Raw genomic sequence first — 19931 nt, forward strand, 5'->3', positions numbered from 1 at the left:
CAGGTTAGTTTTGTGGTCATTTTGTTTGCCATTGTTTATGGCAACTGAATAGCTTGTTAAAAATGCCTCATTACCTCAATGGCATTTCGAGACAAAGAAATGAGTAACCAGGGAGGAAATATATATATCTCACATCACCGCAGCCCATCTGGTCTTTCAACATAATTCTAATAAAAAGGACTGCCAATTTTCCAACAGTGAGAAATCTTTACAGGCCTAGGAACAAATTTAGCTGAGCTCCAATGTTTACACATTGTCAGATCGATTTTGTGTCTTTAGGCAAATCTTCCACTGAAGACCCTAGCTTTTCAAATCTTTAAATTATTTTCCTAGATACTGTATAAAGAAGGGTTCCTTTTGCTTTTTTTGGGGAGGAGAGCTTGAAAAACAATGATAATTCAGCAGCATGTGTTCCGCAGTCGTCAAAGACAGAATCCACTGTGCACTGAAAGGAAAAAATAGCTCCCAAAAAAGGGGAAGTGAGCTTCTTAATGTCAACGATAAATGTGGCAAAATGTAATGCTGCAAAAATATGGGAAACTGCAGGGTTGCACAAATGCTTTGAAAAATATTATTTTAATATAACCATAAAACTAGCCAAAAGCTAAAAATCCTCAAATATCTATCTAAAACGGTCTTCGCTGAAAACACAATGGATAAGAAATATGGTAATACTGAGTATCAAACAGGATGATTCTTTTACCAGAGTAAACATTTAAAGAACAATGCTAATACCAAATAATAGTCATTATAATACTAGAGATGTCCTCTGTGATGTACGATCTTCTTTGGATTATAGATACATAACATGAAGATCAAAAAAATGATTTTGGGGGCTGGCCCTGTGGCATAGTGGGTAAGTTTGCGAGCTCCACTTTGGTGTCCCAGGGTTCGCTGATTTCCATCCTGGGCGCAGACATATGCACTGCTTATCAAGCCATGCTGCGGCAGGCATCCCACGTATAAAGTAGAGGAAGATGGGCAAGGATGTTAGCTTAGGGCCAATCTTCCCCAGCAAAAAGAGGAGGATTGGCGGCAGATGTTAGCTCAGGGTCAATCTTCCTCAAAAAAAAAAAAAGTTAATTAAAAAAATGACTTTGTGAATTCATTTTGGAGTAGAGAATTTTAAAATGATTTTTAAAAACGATTATTGCAAATCCATTTTGGGGCACAGGATTTTTACATTTAAATCCACTTTTACACTTGCTTTCTACTGTCGCTTTTGTAAAGGATTTAAGACTTGCTTTTCATTTTCTCAATGAAACTTTTTTCTCCCCTGTACCAAATTCCCAGCCTTTCTCACTGGTTTGCAGAAGTAATAAGATGTGAAACACTTTGTCTGAAACAAGAAGGAAGGGATCCACCTTCACACCACAGCAATCTTTAATAGACATCTATAGGCTCAAGTAGGAAGGGTTTTTCACTGTCAAAAAACCCCAGAACACTAGAAGTTTTGGAAGTTTCAACATTTTCACTTTCACATCAGGGGCTTTAATTAATATCATAATTATTAAAATATTAAACTTTCTATAAGTCGACGCTGAACAGAATGGCTGGAGACCGTAAGCAATCCACATGGGGAGCATGTTCTGCCTGTCGGCCCCAAGAAGCTACCCTGTGTTTGCTTTTTATAATTGTGGCAGATAGACATAACGTAAAAGTTACAGTTCTAATAATTTTTCAGCGTTCAGTTGAGCAGCATCAAGTACATTCACATTTTCGGGCGACCCTCCGATTCAAATTCACCATCATTTCATCCCTTGCCACTAGGGGGCAGACGGAGACAGCGCATCCGCCGCCCTCCCCGTGCCGCCTCGTCCACGCATGCGTGTCTCACCTGGGGAAGGTGACAGAGGCGGGGCCTCGGGGCGGGGCCGGGGCGCGCAGGCGCGGCGCGGGCATTGTGACGTCAGGCCGCGCGGCCGGGCTGGGAGCGGGCGGCGGCTCGCGGAGGCGCTTCCCCGAGCGTGACGTGCGGACTGCCCTCCCCGCGGCCCGCCCGCCCACCGGCCTTGCCGCCGCCTCCCTCGCTCCCTCAGCGCGCCGAGCGCGGGCCAGCGGCCGGGGCGGAGGCCCAGGGGCGACGCGGCGCCGACAGGGCGGGCGGGCTTCGGAGCGCCGGGCGGCCCGGGTCCGCGGCCGGTCGGTGCGCGGCGGGCGGGCGGGCGGCGGGCGCCGGTCTATATGGCGGCGGCTCTGTCGGGCCTGGCTGTCCGGCTGTCGCGCTCGGCCGCCGCCCGCTCCTATGGGGTGTTCTGCAAGGGGCTGACCCGCACGCTGCTCATCTTCTTCGACCTGGCCTGGCGGCTGCGCATCAACTTCCCCTACCTCTACATCGTGGCTTCCATGATGCTCAACGTCCGCCTGCAGGTGGGTGAGCCGCGCCCGCCTGGTCCCTCTCCCCTGACCCTCCCGAGCGCAGGTCTGTGCCCCGCGGCCCGGCCCACCTCGCCCGGGACGATGAAGATGCTGCCGGGCTGGATGCTGAGTGTCGATGCTGCCAAGCACCGTGCATTTCTCCTGCAGCCCCGCGGGAGAAAACCCGCCGGGGTTATTGTTATCCCCGTTCTGCAGACGGTGCTGGGGGGAGGAGGACGGGGTGGGGCGGCTTGCCTTGGGTACGGGCCGATGGCTGCGGGGTGGGGTCCGCAGAGAGGCGAGTGAATGCTGGTACGGGCTGGAAAGGCCCCGAAAAGGAAATCTGGAACAGAAAATTACAGATGGTTGGGTTTGTGGTTGACTTTACTAGTTCTCAAACTTTACGAAGCTTGAAAAAAAAAAAAATCCTTCAAACTTAAAGTGGGTTAATTAATGTTAACTCATGTTCTGATGGGTGTATCTTATTTATCCTGGCCAGGGGTGGAAGCTGGCTGGGGGTGAGGAAGAGGGAAAATGAAGTGGAAGAGATAGAGACCCAAAAGGTTCAGAGGGCCGAAACAATTCAGTTTTGAAATAATACGCACACGGACTCGCACACGCCCAGCACCCTGGTGATCACCCTTGCGACAAATGACTGACATTTCCACCTACGTTGAATTACAGCTGCCTTTTTTTAGTAGAAGGGAAGGTCATCAGATTGAGAATTATTCCTTTCCAGGTATGTCACAGATGGTCAAGAGCTTAGCTTCTCTTGGATTCCGTTTACCAATCTTGGAGTGCCTACTATGTGTTGGGCACAGGCTCTGTGATGGAGGAGGGGCGGGTCCCTGCCCTGGGGAGTGTGGGGGGGGCTTACAGCCTGACAGTAGTTGTTTCTCCCTGGTGTGCAAAATTAGGAAGTCTGAGCCATAGGACCAGGCAGTGTTGAGGCCATGTGGGTGTTGTCCTTTTTTCCCCCGTCTGGTTTGGTTTTATCAGATTGGAATTGTCCGTGTGCCTGGACCTTCAGGTTTCTGGTGCCCATCGCTGGTCTTGGCAGGCCACATAAGACTTAAAATCAACTGTTGGTCAAAATTGTGTTAAGGTGAGTTGAGATGAACCTGCCTCTTTATTTCAAAGTCCAAATTGAGATGCTTATTCTTTTTTTTTAAAGATTTTATTTTTCCTTTCTCTCCCAAAACCCCCCTGGTACATAGCTGTGTATTTTTAATTGTGGGTCCTTCTAGTTGTGGCATGTGGGACGCTGCCTCAGCATGGCTTGATGAGCAGTGCCGTGTCCGTGCCCAGGATTTGAACTGGCGAAACCCTGGGCCGCCGAAGCAGAGCGTGGGAACTTAACCACTCGGCCACAGGGCCAGCCCCTGAGATGCTTTTATGCGAGCAAGGGCTTGTGGCGTCCTTAAGTGGTACCCGGCTGAAGGAGTAGAAAACCGAACTATCTTTGCAGCAGGTGGTATAAATGAGTAAAGGCTGCTGGGTGTGGGGACAGGGTAAACCAGAAGACTTGACATTAAACCCTGAGCATCGTACTAGAAACGGAGGAATTACATAACAAGGAATCTGTATTGTAATGATTGAGAGTAAGTGCATTTTGGAGGAGGGAAATTGGTCTATGATAGAAGTGAGGTGGCAAAAATAAAAAAGTAAAAATTAAAAAAAAAAGTGATCTGGGCAGTCAGGAGAGCCTAGACGCAGCAATCCCAGATGCCCATAATGGCTGACTTGGTGGACTCTATGTCAAGCAGTAGTCCAGCTCAGCACAGCTTTAGAGAATTGCGGGAGCTGAATGCTCCAGGCATGGAGTGTGGGCCTTTTCAGGTCAGGGCTGAGTGGGGTTTGGGCAGGCACGGACAAGGTGGTCACCAGCTACTTTGGGGGAGGGCTGTCTAAGAACCGGGTGGGGATTTTAGGTTTGATGTGGAGCTTGATTAAGTGCAACAGCAGCCGTTTCACATGCTGGGGGGGACTGGGTGGGGGTGGGAGTGTCTCTCTTCTTTACTGTAATAGTTACATCTGCTACTTTAAACTCCCCTGCAGGGTTAGAATTTCTGTTCATTTGTGGAAAATCAGCTTACCTGATTTGAGGCTTTAATTATTCTGGCCTCTGCTAAAGGGAGGTGCAACAGGAAATGGAATCTGAGTAAAGGGGGACAGCCCGGCGCACTGCCTTCTTTTTGTTCAGAACGCTCTGTACCCCTCCTCTCCATCTGTTTTGAGAGTAATGAGGAATAAAGGACTCCGTTTCTCACGTTTCCTTAAAAGCTCCGAGGCATCTCTTCGTAGGGCAGCGAGGCATTTTAAGGGGTGCATACCTCTTTAATATGAAAGATGATTAAATGACAAAATAGGTGCAAAAGGGCTTTGTGAACTCAGAAGGTTGTGATTTAAAAATACTCTTTGCAAGCAAGCCTTAATCTCAAGTCATTAACATCCTACTTATTTTAGACAGAATCTGAAATATAAGGCAGTAAAAAAAATGAGAATGCATACCTAACACTAAATGTAAAAGCAAGATAAAAAATCATGCTGACAACCTGCTGTAATTTAACTAGTTGTGCTACAACTTGTCAGTTATGTGGCTTGTGGGAAGAATCAAGTATCTTAGCCCCAGGTCACCTCGATTCCTATAACTATTAAAAGAGAAGGCCCAGGGGCTGGCCTGGTGGTGCAGCGGTTAAGTGCGCCACGTTCCGCTTCTCGGTGGCCTGGGGTTCGCCGGTCCAGATCTCGGCTGCAGACATGGCACCGCTTGGCAAGCCATGCTGTGAAAGGCATCCCACATATAAAGTAGAGGAAGATGGGCATGGATGTTAGCTCGGGGCCAATCTTCCTCAGCAAAAAGAGGAGGATTGGCAGTAGTTAGCTCAGGGCTAATCTTCCTCCAAAAAAAAGAGGAGGCCTGAAAAAGAACAATCAGAGACAAGAAGACACCTCATCCTCTGGCACCACCAGCCACACCACCAGCACACACCGGCGCTGACCAGGCCGGGGAACCTTCCCTCGGCTCCTCCCTCTACTCGTTCTGTTTCTAACTGCTTTTTCATCGGCTCCTCTTTCTGAATGGCTTTCTAAATCCATAGCTCCTTATGTTTCCATGTTTCCGTATCACTTGAAAACATTCATTCATTCATTCATTCCAGTCAGATAAACAGAGCTCAGAAATGCAGGAGCGAGGGGGTTGCTGTTCTAAATAGAGCAGTCAGAGTGGGCCTCGGTGATGAGTTGGCATTTGAGCAAAACCCTGAAGGAGGTCCGGGCTTTAGCCTTGCAAATGTCTGGGTTACAAGAGTATTTCATCTTGTGCAGAGAACGCCCTACCGCTGGTGCAAGGCCAGCATGTTCTAGAACAGCAGGAGGCTGGTCAGGGAGGAAGGAGGAGGCAGGAGGTTCCGACTGAGACGTTAGCTCAGGTGGTGTCTTGTAGACACTGACAAGACTTTGGCTGTGGCTCTGGTTAAATGATCTTTCTTATGTCTGAACGATTTCAGAAGTAGTGAGGATTCCAAGACCCTAGACCCAGCGTCAGTTCCAGCTTGAAAGGAGTTTTTTTCCTTTTGCTTGATTGACATCAAGCTCCTAGAAGAAAACTGGAAGAAATGATGGACTATTAAAGAAATGTTATAAAAGCTTAACGGGCCAAGTCGAAAGCTCAGTTAAACTTAGGAGTTCTGGCTTCTGAGATAACGAACAACAGTGTATTTGAGGTGATAAGTACCAAACATGTAGGAACACAAAAATACTACGGGATCTTTCGGGTCTTTCACGTGAATGCTTTAATCGTCATTTTTCATACACTTCTGAAAAATTTTCAACCTGTACAAATAGGTTGAAGTAGGTTTTGAAAAATTTTCTTTCTCTATAAAATTTGAAAGAGTAGTACCATGAATATGTGTATCCTGGACTCGAGTTCTTTAAAAGTGTTACCAATAGTCATATAATGGTTCAGGCAGATATTAAAGGATATGAGGTAGATCTGTATGTAACTCATGTTAAAAGATATTCAGAAAGAAAAAGATATTCACCATATATAAAGCGAAGAAAAAGCAAGTCTAAAAATCATCTGTGTAGTATTAGCACATTTATAAACTTTTTCATACATGTGCTTGTCAATTCCTGTGGCAGCGTTCCAGGACCAGGGCGTAGCCCTCACTCAGGAGAGAGCCGAGGCCTTGCTTCTCAGATGATCTGTGGAGAAGGACCAGTTTCTTCACCTCCACAGGTGGTGGGGGGGTGCTTATAAACAACCAACATTTATTTCTCACTGTTCTGGAGGCCGAGAAGTCCAAGATCAAGGTGCCAGCGTGGTCAGGCTCTCGTGAGGGCCCTCCTGGTTCATAGCCAGTGCCTTCCCACTGTGTCCCCCCATGGTGGAAGGGGCTAGAGTTCTCTGTGGGGTCTCTTTTATAAAAATACTCATCTCATTCATGAAGGCTCCACTCTCAAGACATAAACACTTCCCAAAGGCCCCACCTCCTAATACCATCATCTTTGGGGGTTAGGGTTTCAGCATATGAATTTTGGGGGGTTGCAAACATTCAGACCAAACCACCTCCTGATAGCTTTGTAAGAGCCAATAAAAATGAATTGATTTCACATGCAAAAGAGTGACGTTGGACCCTTACCTTACACCATAAATAAGAATTAACTCAAAATGGATCACAGACCTAAACGTAAGGGCTAAAACTATAAAGCTCTTAGAAGAAAACATAGGGGGAACTTGGCAATGATTTCTTGCTAACACACAGGCAACAAAAGAAAATATAGGTGAACTGGACTTCATCAAAATTAAAACATTTTGCATCAAAGGACTCTATTAAGAGACTGAAAAAGACAACTCACAGAATGGGAGAAGGTGTTTGCAAATCATTTATCAGATAAGGGTTAATATCTAGCGTAAGTAAAGAACTCTTAACGACGACAAAAAAACCAATCCAAAAATGGGCAAAGGGCCTGAATAGACATTTCTCCAAAGCGGATATACAAATGGCTAGTAAACCTGTGAAAAGATGGGCAACTGGAACATGTTTGTGGGCAGCCAGGCCACTAACTACAGTGAGGACCTGACATGTCACCATGATGAGCTCTGAGCCCCAGCTCACCCCCTACAGCCTCGTGGCCCCATGGGATGACCCAAGGAGGGGCCCCAGTGTCCAAGCCCCCCTCCTTGTCCTGGCCCTGCAGGTTGTGGACACAGCCCCCAGTGTCCCCCTGCCCCTGGGCTCTCACGGACCCACCTGAGTCCGCTTTTCTCTGTGAGACTCTCAGCCTTCCCCACCTCCTGGACTCTCACAGACCCGAAGGGTGAGTGACCACCCATTTCTCACTGGCAGAATCTCCCAGCCCAGACCCAGGGACCCCCATGCCAAACTCAGGCTCCGAGATGCTCCATTAACTGCCCCAGCTCCAAATCTGAGCCTCAATCCACACAGACGGAGACACCCCCCCCCCCCGCCCCTGTCCTCCCTTGGGGTGGCACTGCCGCCAGCACCCCTCCCCTCTGCCAGGGAGGCAAGACAGTCCAGTGCTGGGGCAAAAAAAAACGTCATTTGGGAAATGCAAATCAAAACTACGATGACATACGACTTCACACCCGGTAAGATGGCTATTATAGAAAAGAAGGAAAATAAATGTTGGTGGGGACAGGGAGTAAAAAGAACCCTTGTGCACTCTTGGTGGGAATGTAGAATGATGCCTGCTATGGAAAACAGTTTGTCGATTCCTCAAAAAGTTAAATGCAGATTTACCGTATGATTGAGCATTCTGCTTCCAGGTGTATACTCACAAGATTTGAAAGCAGGGGCTCAGACACTTGTACTCCAGGGTTCGCAGCAGCCAAAAAGTAGACGCAACCCAAGTGTCCATCAACAGATGAGTGGATAAACAGAACGTGCTGTGTACATACAGCGGAATGTTATTCAGCTTTAAAAAGGAATAACGTTCTGATTCCTGCTATAGTGGAATAAACCTCGAGGACATCATGCCAAGTGAAGTGTCAGACACAGAAGGACACTTAGATGAGGTCCCTAGAGTAGTCAAACTCATACAGACAAAGTGGGATGGTGAGTGCCAGGGGCTGGGGGGAAAGAGGAGTAGAGTTAACGTTTAATGGGGGCAGGGCTCAGTTTGGGAAGATGAGAAAGTTCTGGAGATGGGTGGTGGTGATGGTTGCACAGCAGTGGGAATGTACTTAAGTGCCAGTGAACTGTACACTTAAACGTGATTAAAATGCTCAATTTTGTTACGTATTTTTTACTGCAAATTTTTAAAAAAGCTTATTACTAGAACAGTGATTACGCTCCTGGATGTTGTGGCCATGTTAAGTTACCATGAAAGTTTCTAAGTGCGTATTCTTAATTCTGTTCCTAGATGATCACAGTAACAAATTTCCTGGAGTCGGGGAGGACACGCGAGACAGTGGCTCTTGCCTCTGTGAGGACTTTGGCTTGTACTCTGAGTGAAATGGGAAACATTTCACTGAGACGTGACCCTATCTGATTTACTTTCTGAAAGGATCATTCTTTAAAAAGCTTTATTATGGGAATATTCAAATATACACACAAATAGTATATTGAACCCATGTATCCATCACCCCTTTTCAATAAGGATCAACTCTCTGCTAACCTTGTTTTATCTATTTCACCCCGACCCTGCACTGTCTCCATCTCCCCACCCCACACTGGAGTATTTTAAATAAATCCTAGTCAGAATCGATCACTTTTTTGGTTTATTTTTTTCCTTTTTCCTTTGAAATAATTTGACTTAGAGAAAAGTTGAAAAATCTTACACAGAGCTCTCGTAGACCCTTCGCCTGGCTTCCTCTGATGTCAACATCTTACGTGACTGTCGAACGGTTGTCAAAGCTGAGAGATTAGCATCAGTCCAGTACTCTCTGGAGTTCCTCAGTTTTTCCCACTAATGTCCTTTTTCTGTTCCCGGACCCCATTGCCTTGAGTAGCCGTGTCTCCTTAGCTGCCTCCTCCAGTCTGTGACATTTCCTCGGTCTCCTCTTGTCCTTTGTGTCCATCAATTGGACATTTGGGCCGTTTTCACTCTGGCTGTTATGAATAATGCTGCTGTGAACGTTCCTGTGGAGGTTTTGTGTGGCCATGTCTTCGTTTCTCTTGGCTGCATACCTAGGAGTGGCATTGCTGGGTCCTGTGGTGACTGTGTTTAACCATTTCGGCAGGACTGCTCTTGCCGTGCTGTAAGGGCGGAAGGTGGAAGCGGGAGACCCTTCGAGGAATGTGGGACAGAGGTGGGGGGGTTCAGGGCGGCTGCGGGGGGTGGGAGGAGGTGGTTTGTTGTGGGTGTATTTTGGTGTTTGGTTTTGCCTGCCTCAGAGGACGAGGTGTGTGTGGGAGAAAGACTCGTTGGCATTTCTTTTTGTGAACTATCCCTGTTCTTCGCCCATTTTTCTGTTGGGGTGTTCATGGTCTTCATCTCTTGGAGCTTTGCGTCTGTTAGGTAAAAGTTGTCTGTGATAAGAGCTGAAATTTTTTTTCTAGTTATTATATTTGATTTTGCTTATGGCATGTTTTTGCCATACTGAAGTTTATTTTTATGTGGTCAAAGTTAATAATCTTTTCCGACTTTTGGGTTTTGTTACAGCTGGAAAGGCCTTCCCAACTCGAAACGTAGAAGGAATTCACCCATATTTTATTGTGGTACTATTATGTACGCTTTTTACTTTTAAATATGATACATTTGCGTTTACCCTGATATATAGGGTGTGATAAGGTTCGAAACCGACCTTTCTCCAAACAGCACTGCAGTGAAAAACCTCGTGCACGGGCCCTTTTTGTCCTTGTATGTGTGTACGCTAGAAAGTGGGCTTCAAGAAGACAGCCCTGTTCGTCTGCTTGGCCTTGCATCCTGATCCGAGCGCCTGGCTTAGGGTGGGGGCTCCTCGAATGCCTGCTGATTGAACCTCTAGCACGACTGCAGGAGCAGGATCCCGAACGGAAGATTATACGCATTTGCAAATGATTTTGAAGTTATTGCCAGCTTGCCCACCACTCAGTTGTTCCACTGTGTTTTCTTCTGGCAGTGCCGGGGCTGCCTCTGGGTGCTCCCCGTTCGTTCTTCAGCCCCTGCAGCCTGGGCCTCGGCCTCTGCCCCTCCACGGAAACGTGCTGGTCGGTGTTTAGGCCACTTCCATGTTGCCATATCCAGCAGTCACTTCTCTGTCCTCAGCTTTGCAGAACCTCGCGGCAGAATTTTGTCGTTCATTCCCCAAAACACTCTTATGATGATGATTATAGCTGCTGTTTATTGGATGCCCATGGGATGCTGGTCAGAGAAGATGCTAGGTGCTGTCACACGTTTTTTTCTTTTTCTTTTTCTTTTTTTTTTTCGGAGGAAGATTAGCCCTGAGCTAACATCTGCCAATCCTCCTCTTTTTTCTGAGGAAGACTGGCCCTGAGCTAACATCCGTGCCCATCTTCCTCTACTTTGTATGTGGGACGCCTGCCGCAGCATGGCTTGCCACGCAGTGCCATGTCCACACCTGGGATCCGAACCGGTGAACCCGGGGCCGCTGAAGCAGAACGTGCGAACTTACCTGCTGTGCCACCGGGCCAGCCCCGCTGTCACACGTTGAGTGCTCACAACATCCTGAGGAAAGAGGATCGCCCGAGGCCCCCGAGCTGGGTTCACAGCCTGGCCTTCAGCCGTGCGAGCGCACCTTTGGCGTCCAGGTGGCCGAAGGAGGAAGCAGGGTGGTGGCTAGCGAGAGCTGCACACTTGGCTTTTTAAGGGCAGGTATGATTTGGGCACGCTGACTGATCAGTGACGGGAACTCAGTACTGGCAGTGTGTTTCCTGTCGTTATGATTCAGCTTTGTGTGGACATGACTGAGTCGTTCCTCTTTCTCATCCTCTAGGCTGTGTAGCAACTTGAGGAATTTGTTTCAGCCACCACCTCAGTCTGATCATTTTAGTCGTGAGCACAGCGATGTTAAGGTGTGCTGATGTTCACATCTGAAGGCTGGGTGAGGCCAGGATGGTCTGGGATCGAATTTGTGAGCCTTCGTAAGGCAGGACCCCACTTCAAGCCCATTGTCGTCCTGACCTGGCCGAGCAGCCGCTGCTTGCCTAGCTGTGTCTTCCCCCGGCCCCCTTGTGGGAATAGCCTTGCCAGCTGGCTTTTGGAAACGTAGACGCCGGGATATTTTTAGTTTACGGAGCAGTGGTATCCAGACTGTTAGTTCTCTGAGGCCATTAATAGCTCAGGTTAGGGAAGGTAAGGTGACAGCAGTCCAAGAGGGCAGCAGCTGCCTAATTGGGTCAGGCCTATTGTCACGCAGCAGGTCAGCTGCCTCCCTCGGGCAGGGGTTTTTGTGGAAGATGATTGCCCATGTCCGCACTGAGGATCGCCGACATACCCAGACAGTCTCGTTTCCCCGAGCACATCCCCCGCTCTGCCTCTGTGGTTCCACTTTTGATCTTTGGCATCTTTGGGTTGGGGGGATGAGGGAGTAAGTTCAGGAATTTACTCCCAGTGCCGCACTTTATCTTTCCTAAATTGTACTGTCTTCAATTTCAAAACAGTCTCCTTCCCTCATTCTGGTGGTCTCAGTTTTGGTGAATAAGTGTGTTTGCCATAATTTATGCTGCTTATTATTTTGTAAACTTAGCGTGGACGTGGGAGATGATGAGATAACTGGGGCCAAGGACAGTTAATTATATGATTAGGCATACTTTATTTGGTACACTATAATGGACCAATATATGTGTAGTATAGGGAGAATAAACTACAAAAAATATTTCACAGATGACATGTTTAGAAGTTATTTGAAAGTTCTTTCTGGCTCTCAGAATAGAAGTGATGTGTGTAAGAGTCTCATACCAGAAGAGTTGGCTAGCTGAGCGTTCAGAGCCAAAATGTTTTCACCGACCTCCTAAAGTATTTTTATTAAGAGAATTAAATACATAGTTTATTACCAAATTTGCTAAAGAACCAGAAGATCTTCAGTAAATAACTTATTCTGTCATTATTAAATACATGATTACATTAATCTTACCTTATTTAAGATATTTTAACAGTTCTGGAAATACTTTATTTTTCTGAACAGTACTAAGTCCTTGTACAAGGACGTAATAAAAGTGGCTAGAAACTAATTTTCCTGAGAATTGGCCCATATTAAATGACCTGTTTTTCTTAAGATTTTTTCCAAAACCTATTTTAAGATGTATTAAAAAGGGGCCGGCCCGGTGGCACAGTGGTTAAGGGCACACGTTCTGCTTCGATGGCCCGGGGTTTGAGGTTCGGATCCCAGGTGTGGACGTGGCACCGCGTGGCAAGCCATGCTGTGGTAGGCGTCCCACATATAGAGTAGAGGAAGATGGGCACGGATGTTAGCTCAGGGCCAGTCTTCCTCAGCAAAAAGAGGAGGATTGGCAACAGATGTTAGCTCAGGGCTAATCTTCTTCAAAAAAAAGATGTATTAAAAATATATTTAGGAATCCTTCCATTTCAGGAAAATGTTCATTCTTAGTACATTTCATTCAGATCAATAAAATAAATGTAAGATTTGAAATAATTTGGAAAGTTGATGTGAGAGAACTGTCAAGAGAAGTTAATTAGATTTGACTTGCAAACTTAGAAGGTATTTGTTTTGAATTGTAGCTGGAATCCACACTTAGGAGAATTGCACCTCTTAAAAGTTCTCAACGCCAGAAAAAAGAAATTATAATTATGTGTGGCAATGGATGTTGACTTATTGTGCAAGTGATCATTTTACGATATATACAAATATCGAATCATTATCTTATACACCTGAAACTAATGTTATGTCAGTTATATCTCAATTTAAAAAAAAAGATTCCCGACCAATGCAACTGTGTTGGGGCCGGCCCCGTGGCACAGCAGTTAAGTGCGCACGTTCTGCTTCAGCGGCCTGGGGTTCTCTGGTTCGGATCCCGGGTGCGGACATGGCACTGCTTGGCAAGCCATGCTGTGGCAGGCATCCCACATGCAAAGTAGAGGAAGATGGGCATGGATGTTAGCTCAGGGCCAGGCTTCCTCAGCAAAAAGAGGAGGATTGGCAGCAGATGTTAGCTCAGGGCTAATCTTCCTCAAAAAAAAAATTTAAAAATTAAAAAATTAAAAAAAATTTCATCTTCTGTTTGTATATTGCTTTATACTGTTCAAATATATTTTTATCAGTTATATAGAGTAATGGTCACAGTTCTATCAATAAAGAGTTTTCTGCGTGCCCCATAGATACGTCTATATCTATATCTGTCCTTATTTATAAACTATATATTTTGCTCCACCAAAATATGGTATATATGATAAAACAGAAAAAGTAAAGAGGGGGACAAGACAGCAATGGAGTAGGAAAAGATATTCTGATACTTGCCCCCGTGCTTCTTGAGGTGGGGTCACCCCATTTTATTGACTGCTGGACTAGATTGTGTGAAGGATTTTTCAGAGTTTGCGTGTAGCTAACTTAGCGGTTTGTGCAGGAAATGTGTCTAACCACAGTCTTTCTGGAGCGCTCCATGCACTTGGCGTCTGTGACACGGAGTTTTCCCAAGGTGCTTTTGAGTCTTAGTCCTTGGTGGCTCTGGTGGCCCCTTGCCCGTCTGGTCTTTAGATCTTGGAGATCCCGGCCCTCTGTACCTTCTTTCCGTCTTCTCTCTTGATGTGTTATACAAGGGCCATCATTTTATCTACCTCCCGAAAGCTGGTGACTTCCGAATCTCGGTCCCCCGCTCTGACGTCTCTCTTGAGCTTGATTAGTCCAGCTGCTGGCGGCGTCCCACAGTGAAACTCCGTATGTCCGTCTGTGCCCTGGAACTTCCCCCAGACCTGCTCCTCCTCCCCGTTTTCAGTTAATGACACCTTCAGTACCCAGAATTGAAAGTCAGAGCAACCTCACCTTTGACATCTAGTCAGTCACCGACGTTAAAAAGATACTTCCGTTTCTCTCTCCTCTTTGTTCTCCCAGCCTTCCTTCTTTGCCCTGCACTCTTGGAATAGCTTCCTAGTTGGTCTGTCTAATGTGGTTCCTTTCCAGTCTAGCCACCACACTGCAGCTGGAGTGATTAATCTAGACTGCAAATCTAGCCAGCGTTTCTGGGCTGAAAATTCCTCAGCGGCCGTCCGTCACCTGCTGAGTGAAAGCCACGCTCCTTGTAACCGCGGCCTGTGCCTCTTTGTCAGCCCCTCAGTGCCTTCCACTTCAGCTTCCAATAATACTTATTTGCTGTATTTCCTTCCCAGTATGCTCTCTTTGATTTTTTAAAACATTGAACACAAGTTTAGAGTCATATAGCTTACAGAGTCTCCTAGTTCCGTGAGATGATTTCAGAGAAACAGCAGTTTCCTGCTGCCCATTTCTCCATCCCCGTGGCCAACCACTTTCAGCTCTCGCTGGTTCTCTTGGTGTCCACTTCTCTGTCTCTAAATTACTGCTTATCTTGTTGCTTCTCGACTTTTCACTTAGGCTTTGTCTGTGTCTCACTGTGGGAGATGAGATGTGAGCTGTCTTTTGCCTGGCTTCTGCCTCCCGTACCCACATTTCCATCTCTCCTCCTTCCCAGTAGAGTTATTGCATTTTAGATGGCTGTTCCTTAGGATAGCTTCTTAGAAAAATTACTGAATATGATTTATATATTTATTTTTCATCTATTAATGTTCTGGGGCTATGGCTGTTTTTTAAAGGAACATGTGTCAGAGACTTTTTAACTTATCAATTAATGACGGAACTAGTAGAATGTTCTAATCAGTTTAAAGGAGAATTTAGACCACACACACACACACACACACACACACACACAATATCAGGAATGCTAAAGTGAATTTACAAATAGATGTAAAACTGGTCAGCATCCACAGGGCAGTCATCAGTTGCATTCCTCTGGATGAAATTAATTTTCATTTCTTTGGACAGGAAATGGTTCGCCTTCCTCTTAAGGTTCCCACAGCTCACAGGATTGTAGAGCAGCTCAGAGGCAAAGGTGCAGGGCCCTGTAGAATTAGGTAACCCAGAGGATGCACTGGACAGCACAGCCAGTAATCTTACTTTTTGTCCATTTCAAAGCTTTTCACAGTTTTTGTGACCTCTTCCCCATTTGGCACATAGCAATGTCAAAGCTTATTCTTGGTCACAGAAGGAGACTGGTCTCACTAGGTTTGCAGGTGCAGCAGGGGTGCTGACCAGATGGGCCACCTCGAGTTTGCTCTTGAACAACTGCTGACGTCACAAAGCAACTTCTGTCCAGAAGTTTTTATGGAGAATCTCTTGCAAACCCTCAATTATTTGCTAGTCTGAGAGTGGGGAACTAACTCCAAGAAGGTGTCTCCGCCATATTTTTACTTGCAGTACCTATGAATTTTGGTGAATTCTTCCCTTATCGAGGCTCCAGAATTTGCTGAGCTTCCTGACCTGCCAGCGAGAGATCTTCCTTCCTCCTTTAAGGCTGGGGTCTTGTGTGCCAGGACCCCTCCAGGCTGCTTCTCCTGGGAGGGCTTTGTAAAGATTGGATCCATAAGTAAAGTTGACCTTGATTGCTTAAAAGTGGCTTGTCACACCTGAGACACAGAATCGTTTTCAAATAGGACACTTCAGGTAAGGCCTTGGTTGCGTAATTGAGTCACGCAATTCTGTCCCATTAAAAGGACAGATTTTTATTGAACCTATGCAGATAATTATGTTGCTGTGAAAAGTACAAAGCCTAAGAATGTTTTTTTTAAATTTTTAAGTATTATTAGGAAACGCTGCATTAATAAAGTACTGTTCTTTTTGTTGTGATCTCTAATTGGTAGGTTGTCGTCCTGTTTTCTGTCAAACTGTAGGGATCCTTGGGACCAGCCCTGTGGCACAGCGGTTAAGTTCGCACCCTCTGCTTTGGCAGCCCCGGGTTCAGTGGTTCAGATCCCGGGTGTGGACCTACGCACCGCTTGTCAAGCCATGCTGTGGCAGGCGTCCCACATATAAAGCAGAGGAAGATGGGCACAGAGTTAGCTCAGGGCCAGTCTTCCTCAGCAAAAAGAGCAGGATTGGCAGCAGGTGTTAGCTCAGGGCTAATATTCTCCCCCCCCCAAAAAAAGTAGGAATCCTTGGTACCAGAGACTATTAAAGAGATCTTGACATTTGTTAGAAAATATCCGATGTGTGTAGACTCTCTTGAGACTGTATCTTCATTATAACACTTTAATTTGATTATGTTTTTCAGGTTCACATCGAGATCCATTGAAGGCCGTCTGCTGACTGACAAAGGCGTGTCCTCAGGCTTACTGCATCCGAGAACACACAGCATGAGGGACGGAAGAGGGACTCTTGGCACCTGCCTTGCAAAAGTGAAGGGAGGGGGAGAGGACGTGGCCACACTATTACGTAGACTTAGAAGAACACAGAAGGGCGGCCCCCACCCATCAGGTGATGTACCTTCCTGGGTGATTAAGCCTGCGGTTGATGTCAATGGAAATTCACAAAATGAGGAGGTGAAATCATTGGAAATGAAAAATGATCCGAGTGAGTTCAACCTCTTGTCTCACCATGGCAGCAAAGTGCTTCCATCTTTGGAAGAATCATTAAGGAGAAATTCAGCTTCCGCAGCGGCTCAGAGCAAGATTGTGGATCTGTTCTTTGCGCCTGTAGAAGAGCGTTTTGCTTGGGTGTCCTGTGGCGTTGGGGAAGCTCTGGTGAGGGACTGGCTGGGAGGAGGGCCCAGGGCCACTGACGGCCACAAAGGACGGGGCCACAAAGGAAAGCCTTGGGAGTCAGGACTACCATGCCATCAAGAACGGTCAGAAATGGGGATTTCTGAGGATGCACCGCCCAGTGCTCTTCTTGAGGGGCTAGGCCCTGAGTTGGAACTGTCTGGCCTGCATTGCACGCTGTCTACACTGCTGCACGCGCGTCCTGAGATATTCCTGAATGATGAGACGAAACCTGTTTTCCTTGGCCATTCAAAGCCCACGTCTTCAGAGCAAACAGTAGAAGACAAGAAAGTGCTTTCGAGTGTAAAAAGTCCCTCATGTGGTCTGCAGATGACACTGGGCTTGCTGGCTCTACAAGCTTTTGAATTAGCAAAGCCGTCACGCCATAGTTAAGGTACAAGCAGAACAATAAAAATAGTGAGATTAATTTTAAAAATTGTCCTAGAATGATTTCTTTTGCATTAAATCTGGCTGCAGACAGTGCAGCCGTGAAGTTCTGCTTTGGTTTATGTGACCAGACAGAATTCAAGTGAGTGGAATTTAAACTCATGGAGAGCTGGTTGATGTGGAAGGAGATGTTGAGAATGTTTTAAAATGTGCTTAAAGGACGTTCAGGATTGGGAAACCATTTCCTGGAAAACGTTAATAGATCCCATTATAAATATCAGATTAGAACATCAAGATTTAACATAAAGTTCTTTGTGTATCTTCAACACCCGGTCTAAAGGGCTGCTGACCCAGATACCGTGTCTTCAGACTGTCTCTGACCATCTACCGGAAGTGCGTATTCGTAAAAGTCAGCCCCTCGGTACTTGCTCTGAACCTTGCTGAGTTGCTGGTAGGCTGTTACCATTTCTGCGTTTTGTAAAATAATTTTGGTCTGCAGCAAAACTTGATTTCTTTTCTCACATCCCTTTCCTTCCGCTTGAAATGTGATTTAAATGGAGGCCCTACGGTGAAAGTTGCAATATTAAACTTACTTTTAGAATAGTCCTTCCTCAAACTAGGAACCCTAGCAGCGTTGCCTGAGATAAAAACGAGCTTGCGACTCTGCCGCAGCTTGGTTAGAGAGAGGCAAATCGAGTATTTCCTTCTAGAAAGTTTCCAGGTTCTAGGAATTGAGGTAACTTTTACCCTGAGATTTTTCTGAGGTGTCCCCTTTTGTTGATACCTTCGATAAACGTCACTTCAGAGTGTAAGTTTTTAAGGAGTCCCGAAGTAAGACTGAAAACAACCACTTTTGGGGTTACTGATTGCATCTGTCAGTTTGTGTGCTGAATATTACTACACCGTGTGCTATTTTAGTGTTTTGGGAAAATGAAAAATAAAATCTGTTCTTTAGCATAATAAATATTTTATGTGTGTAGTCGTGGTTCACCTTGTCTTTTTATTAACGCTGTCTTCCTAATATTTAAAAATCTTTCAGCGCCAGTCAGAGTAGGTTGCAGATTTAGACAATTGGAAGCAGAGCCTGAAAAACAAAATGTCTAAAGCCGGGTCGAACTCAGTTCTCACTTTCGTCCCAGGATGTGATGAAATCGTGTCCTGTGTTCCTTTAGGGTGGTGCTCGTAGAGTCCCCGAGTAAGAGTCCTCGAGAGAAAACCATCGCCAGCCAGTCTAAAGGGACAGCGTCCTGATTGAGCAATGAAAGCCCTGGCTAGTGGACACTCCGTTTGGGGTCACTGACATTGTGAAAGGAGACGAGGACACATTTCAGTGTTTTAAAATGAGAGCTGTTTTCTCGTCAAGTCCTTCCGCCCCCACCCCACCCTCCTTTGGTGGTGGTGGTTGTTTTAAACTAAGTCTCCTCCTTTGAGATGGAACTTTCCATGACTCATCAACTTTTATTTCCTTTGTTTTGTAAATTGCAAGTATACGCGTTTTCAACCAATTGCAAAGAACAAATACGGAATTCTCTATTTGGCATCAGATGCTAAATTAATGTGAAATGTCCTCATGTGGTTATATTAGAATAAAGTGTGTTTTTTCTAAAAAACAGCTTTGGGGAGAAGTTCGCATTCACTTTTTTCTTCACATTAACTTCTTAATTCACATGTACTTTGCTGCAGTTTTTCCCTTTGGTGCTCCGTTGTGTCCAGTTCCTGTGTGAAGGTGGCCTCTCCTGTGGAAGGTCCCAGGGTAGAGAGGTGATGATAAATGTACCATATAAAGCTTTAGAGTTTGCAAAATAAGTCTATAAACATTTTTGTTTTTCAGGCAGTTAGTACAGAAATAAGATATTCTTTCGGATAAATTAAATTTCCATGATTGAATTATAAAAGGGATCACTCATTTGAAATATTTTAGGATGTATCATTTTGGCACTGAAAACTAAGGGCAACTTATTTTAAAAGTCCTTAAGTGTATGTGCATTTTCTTCTTCCTTTTTGCCTTTATGTATTCTCCTCTTAAGGGTTGAACAGCACAAGCATTTTAAATTTAGAAACTGTATGGTACAAAATCTTGGATTTGGTTATTCACATTTGGAAATCATCACTTTTTTTTTTAGCGTTGGAATGAATGTTGAGGTCTTGAAGTGATTATGAAGTTGCAAGCCTGTAGAGAATAAAAGTGAAGGAACTCTTGCGTTTAAATAGATCCCTCTTATATGACTATTGATTTTATAAATAGGAAGCGAGACGTGTATTTTGGAGCTCGGTATGAATCCTGTGTGCTCTGAAATTCGTATGGACCGTTTGCTGTAATTTCATATGGAATAAGAAATATGCTATAGAATTCCCTCTACACTGCCCCTTAGATAACTTTTAAATTCTCCTTTTTAAATCTTCCAAGGAGAAGAAATAGAATTACGGGGGCATCTCCTAAACCATTTGAACTCAGAGCTGGAAACCGTGCTCTTCAACACCAGCAAGTGGTGGAA

At 45.6% G+C, this 19931-nt stretch overlaps 2 protein-coding genes across 3 annotated transcripts; both read left to right on the top strand.

The window, feature by feature from the left end:
- Window positions 1–1923: 1923 nt before the first annotated feature.
- SMIM10L3 (small integral membrane protein 10 like 3) lies at window positions 1924–18415 on the top strand. Of its 2 annotated transcripts, XM_008527545.2 has the most exons (3): window positions 1924–2370; window positions 2858–3097; window positions 16563–18415. In XM_008527545.2, the coding sequence occupies exons 1-2, from the start codon at window positions 2185–2187 to the stop codon at window positions 2894–2896; spliced, it is 225 nt and encodes a 74-aa protein (XP_008525767.2). In that variant the 5' UTR covers window positions 1924–2184; the 3' UTR covers window positions 2897–3097; window positions 16563–18415. The 2 variants fall into 2 exon arrangements, with proteins under 2 accessions (XP_008525767.2, XP_008525765.2); XM_008527543.2 differs by lacking the exon at window positions 2858–3097 and having other exon boundaries at window positions 1955–2370.
- On the top strand, window positions 16645–18415 carry FAM220A (family with sequence similarity 220 member A). Its single transcript, XM_070567427.1, has one exon. It carries the CDS (start codon window positions 16645–16647, stop codon window positions 17440–17442), a length of 798 nt encoding a protein of 265 aa, XP_070423528.1. The 3' UTR covers window positions 17443–18415.
- Window positions 18416–19931: the final 1516 nt, after the last annotated feature.

Source organism: Equus przewalskii, chromosome 12 (genome assembly GCF_037783145.1).
Source record: "Equus przewalskii isolate Varuska chromosome 12, EquPr2, whole genome shotgun sequence".
NCBI classification, from domain to species: Eukaryota; Metazoa; Chordata; class Mammalia; order Perissodactyla; family Equidae; genus Equus; species Equus przewalskii.

Excerpts from the sequence above, each read along its gene's own strand:
- SMIM10L3 (XM_008527545.2), top strand. The coding sequence starts at position 2,185 with ATGGCGGCGGCTCTGTCGGGCCTGGCTGTCCGGCTGTCGCGCTCGGCC. Across the intron at positions 2,371-2,857 it reads TGCTCAACGTCCGCCTGCAG|GGGTGGAAGCTGGCTGGGGG; the intron begins GTGGGTGAGCCG and ends TATCCTGGCCAG.
- FAM220A (XM_070567427.1), top strand. The coding sequence starts at position 16,645 with ATGAGGGACGGAAGAGGGACTCTTGGCACCTGCCTTGCAAAAGTGAAG.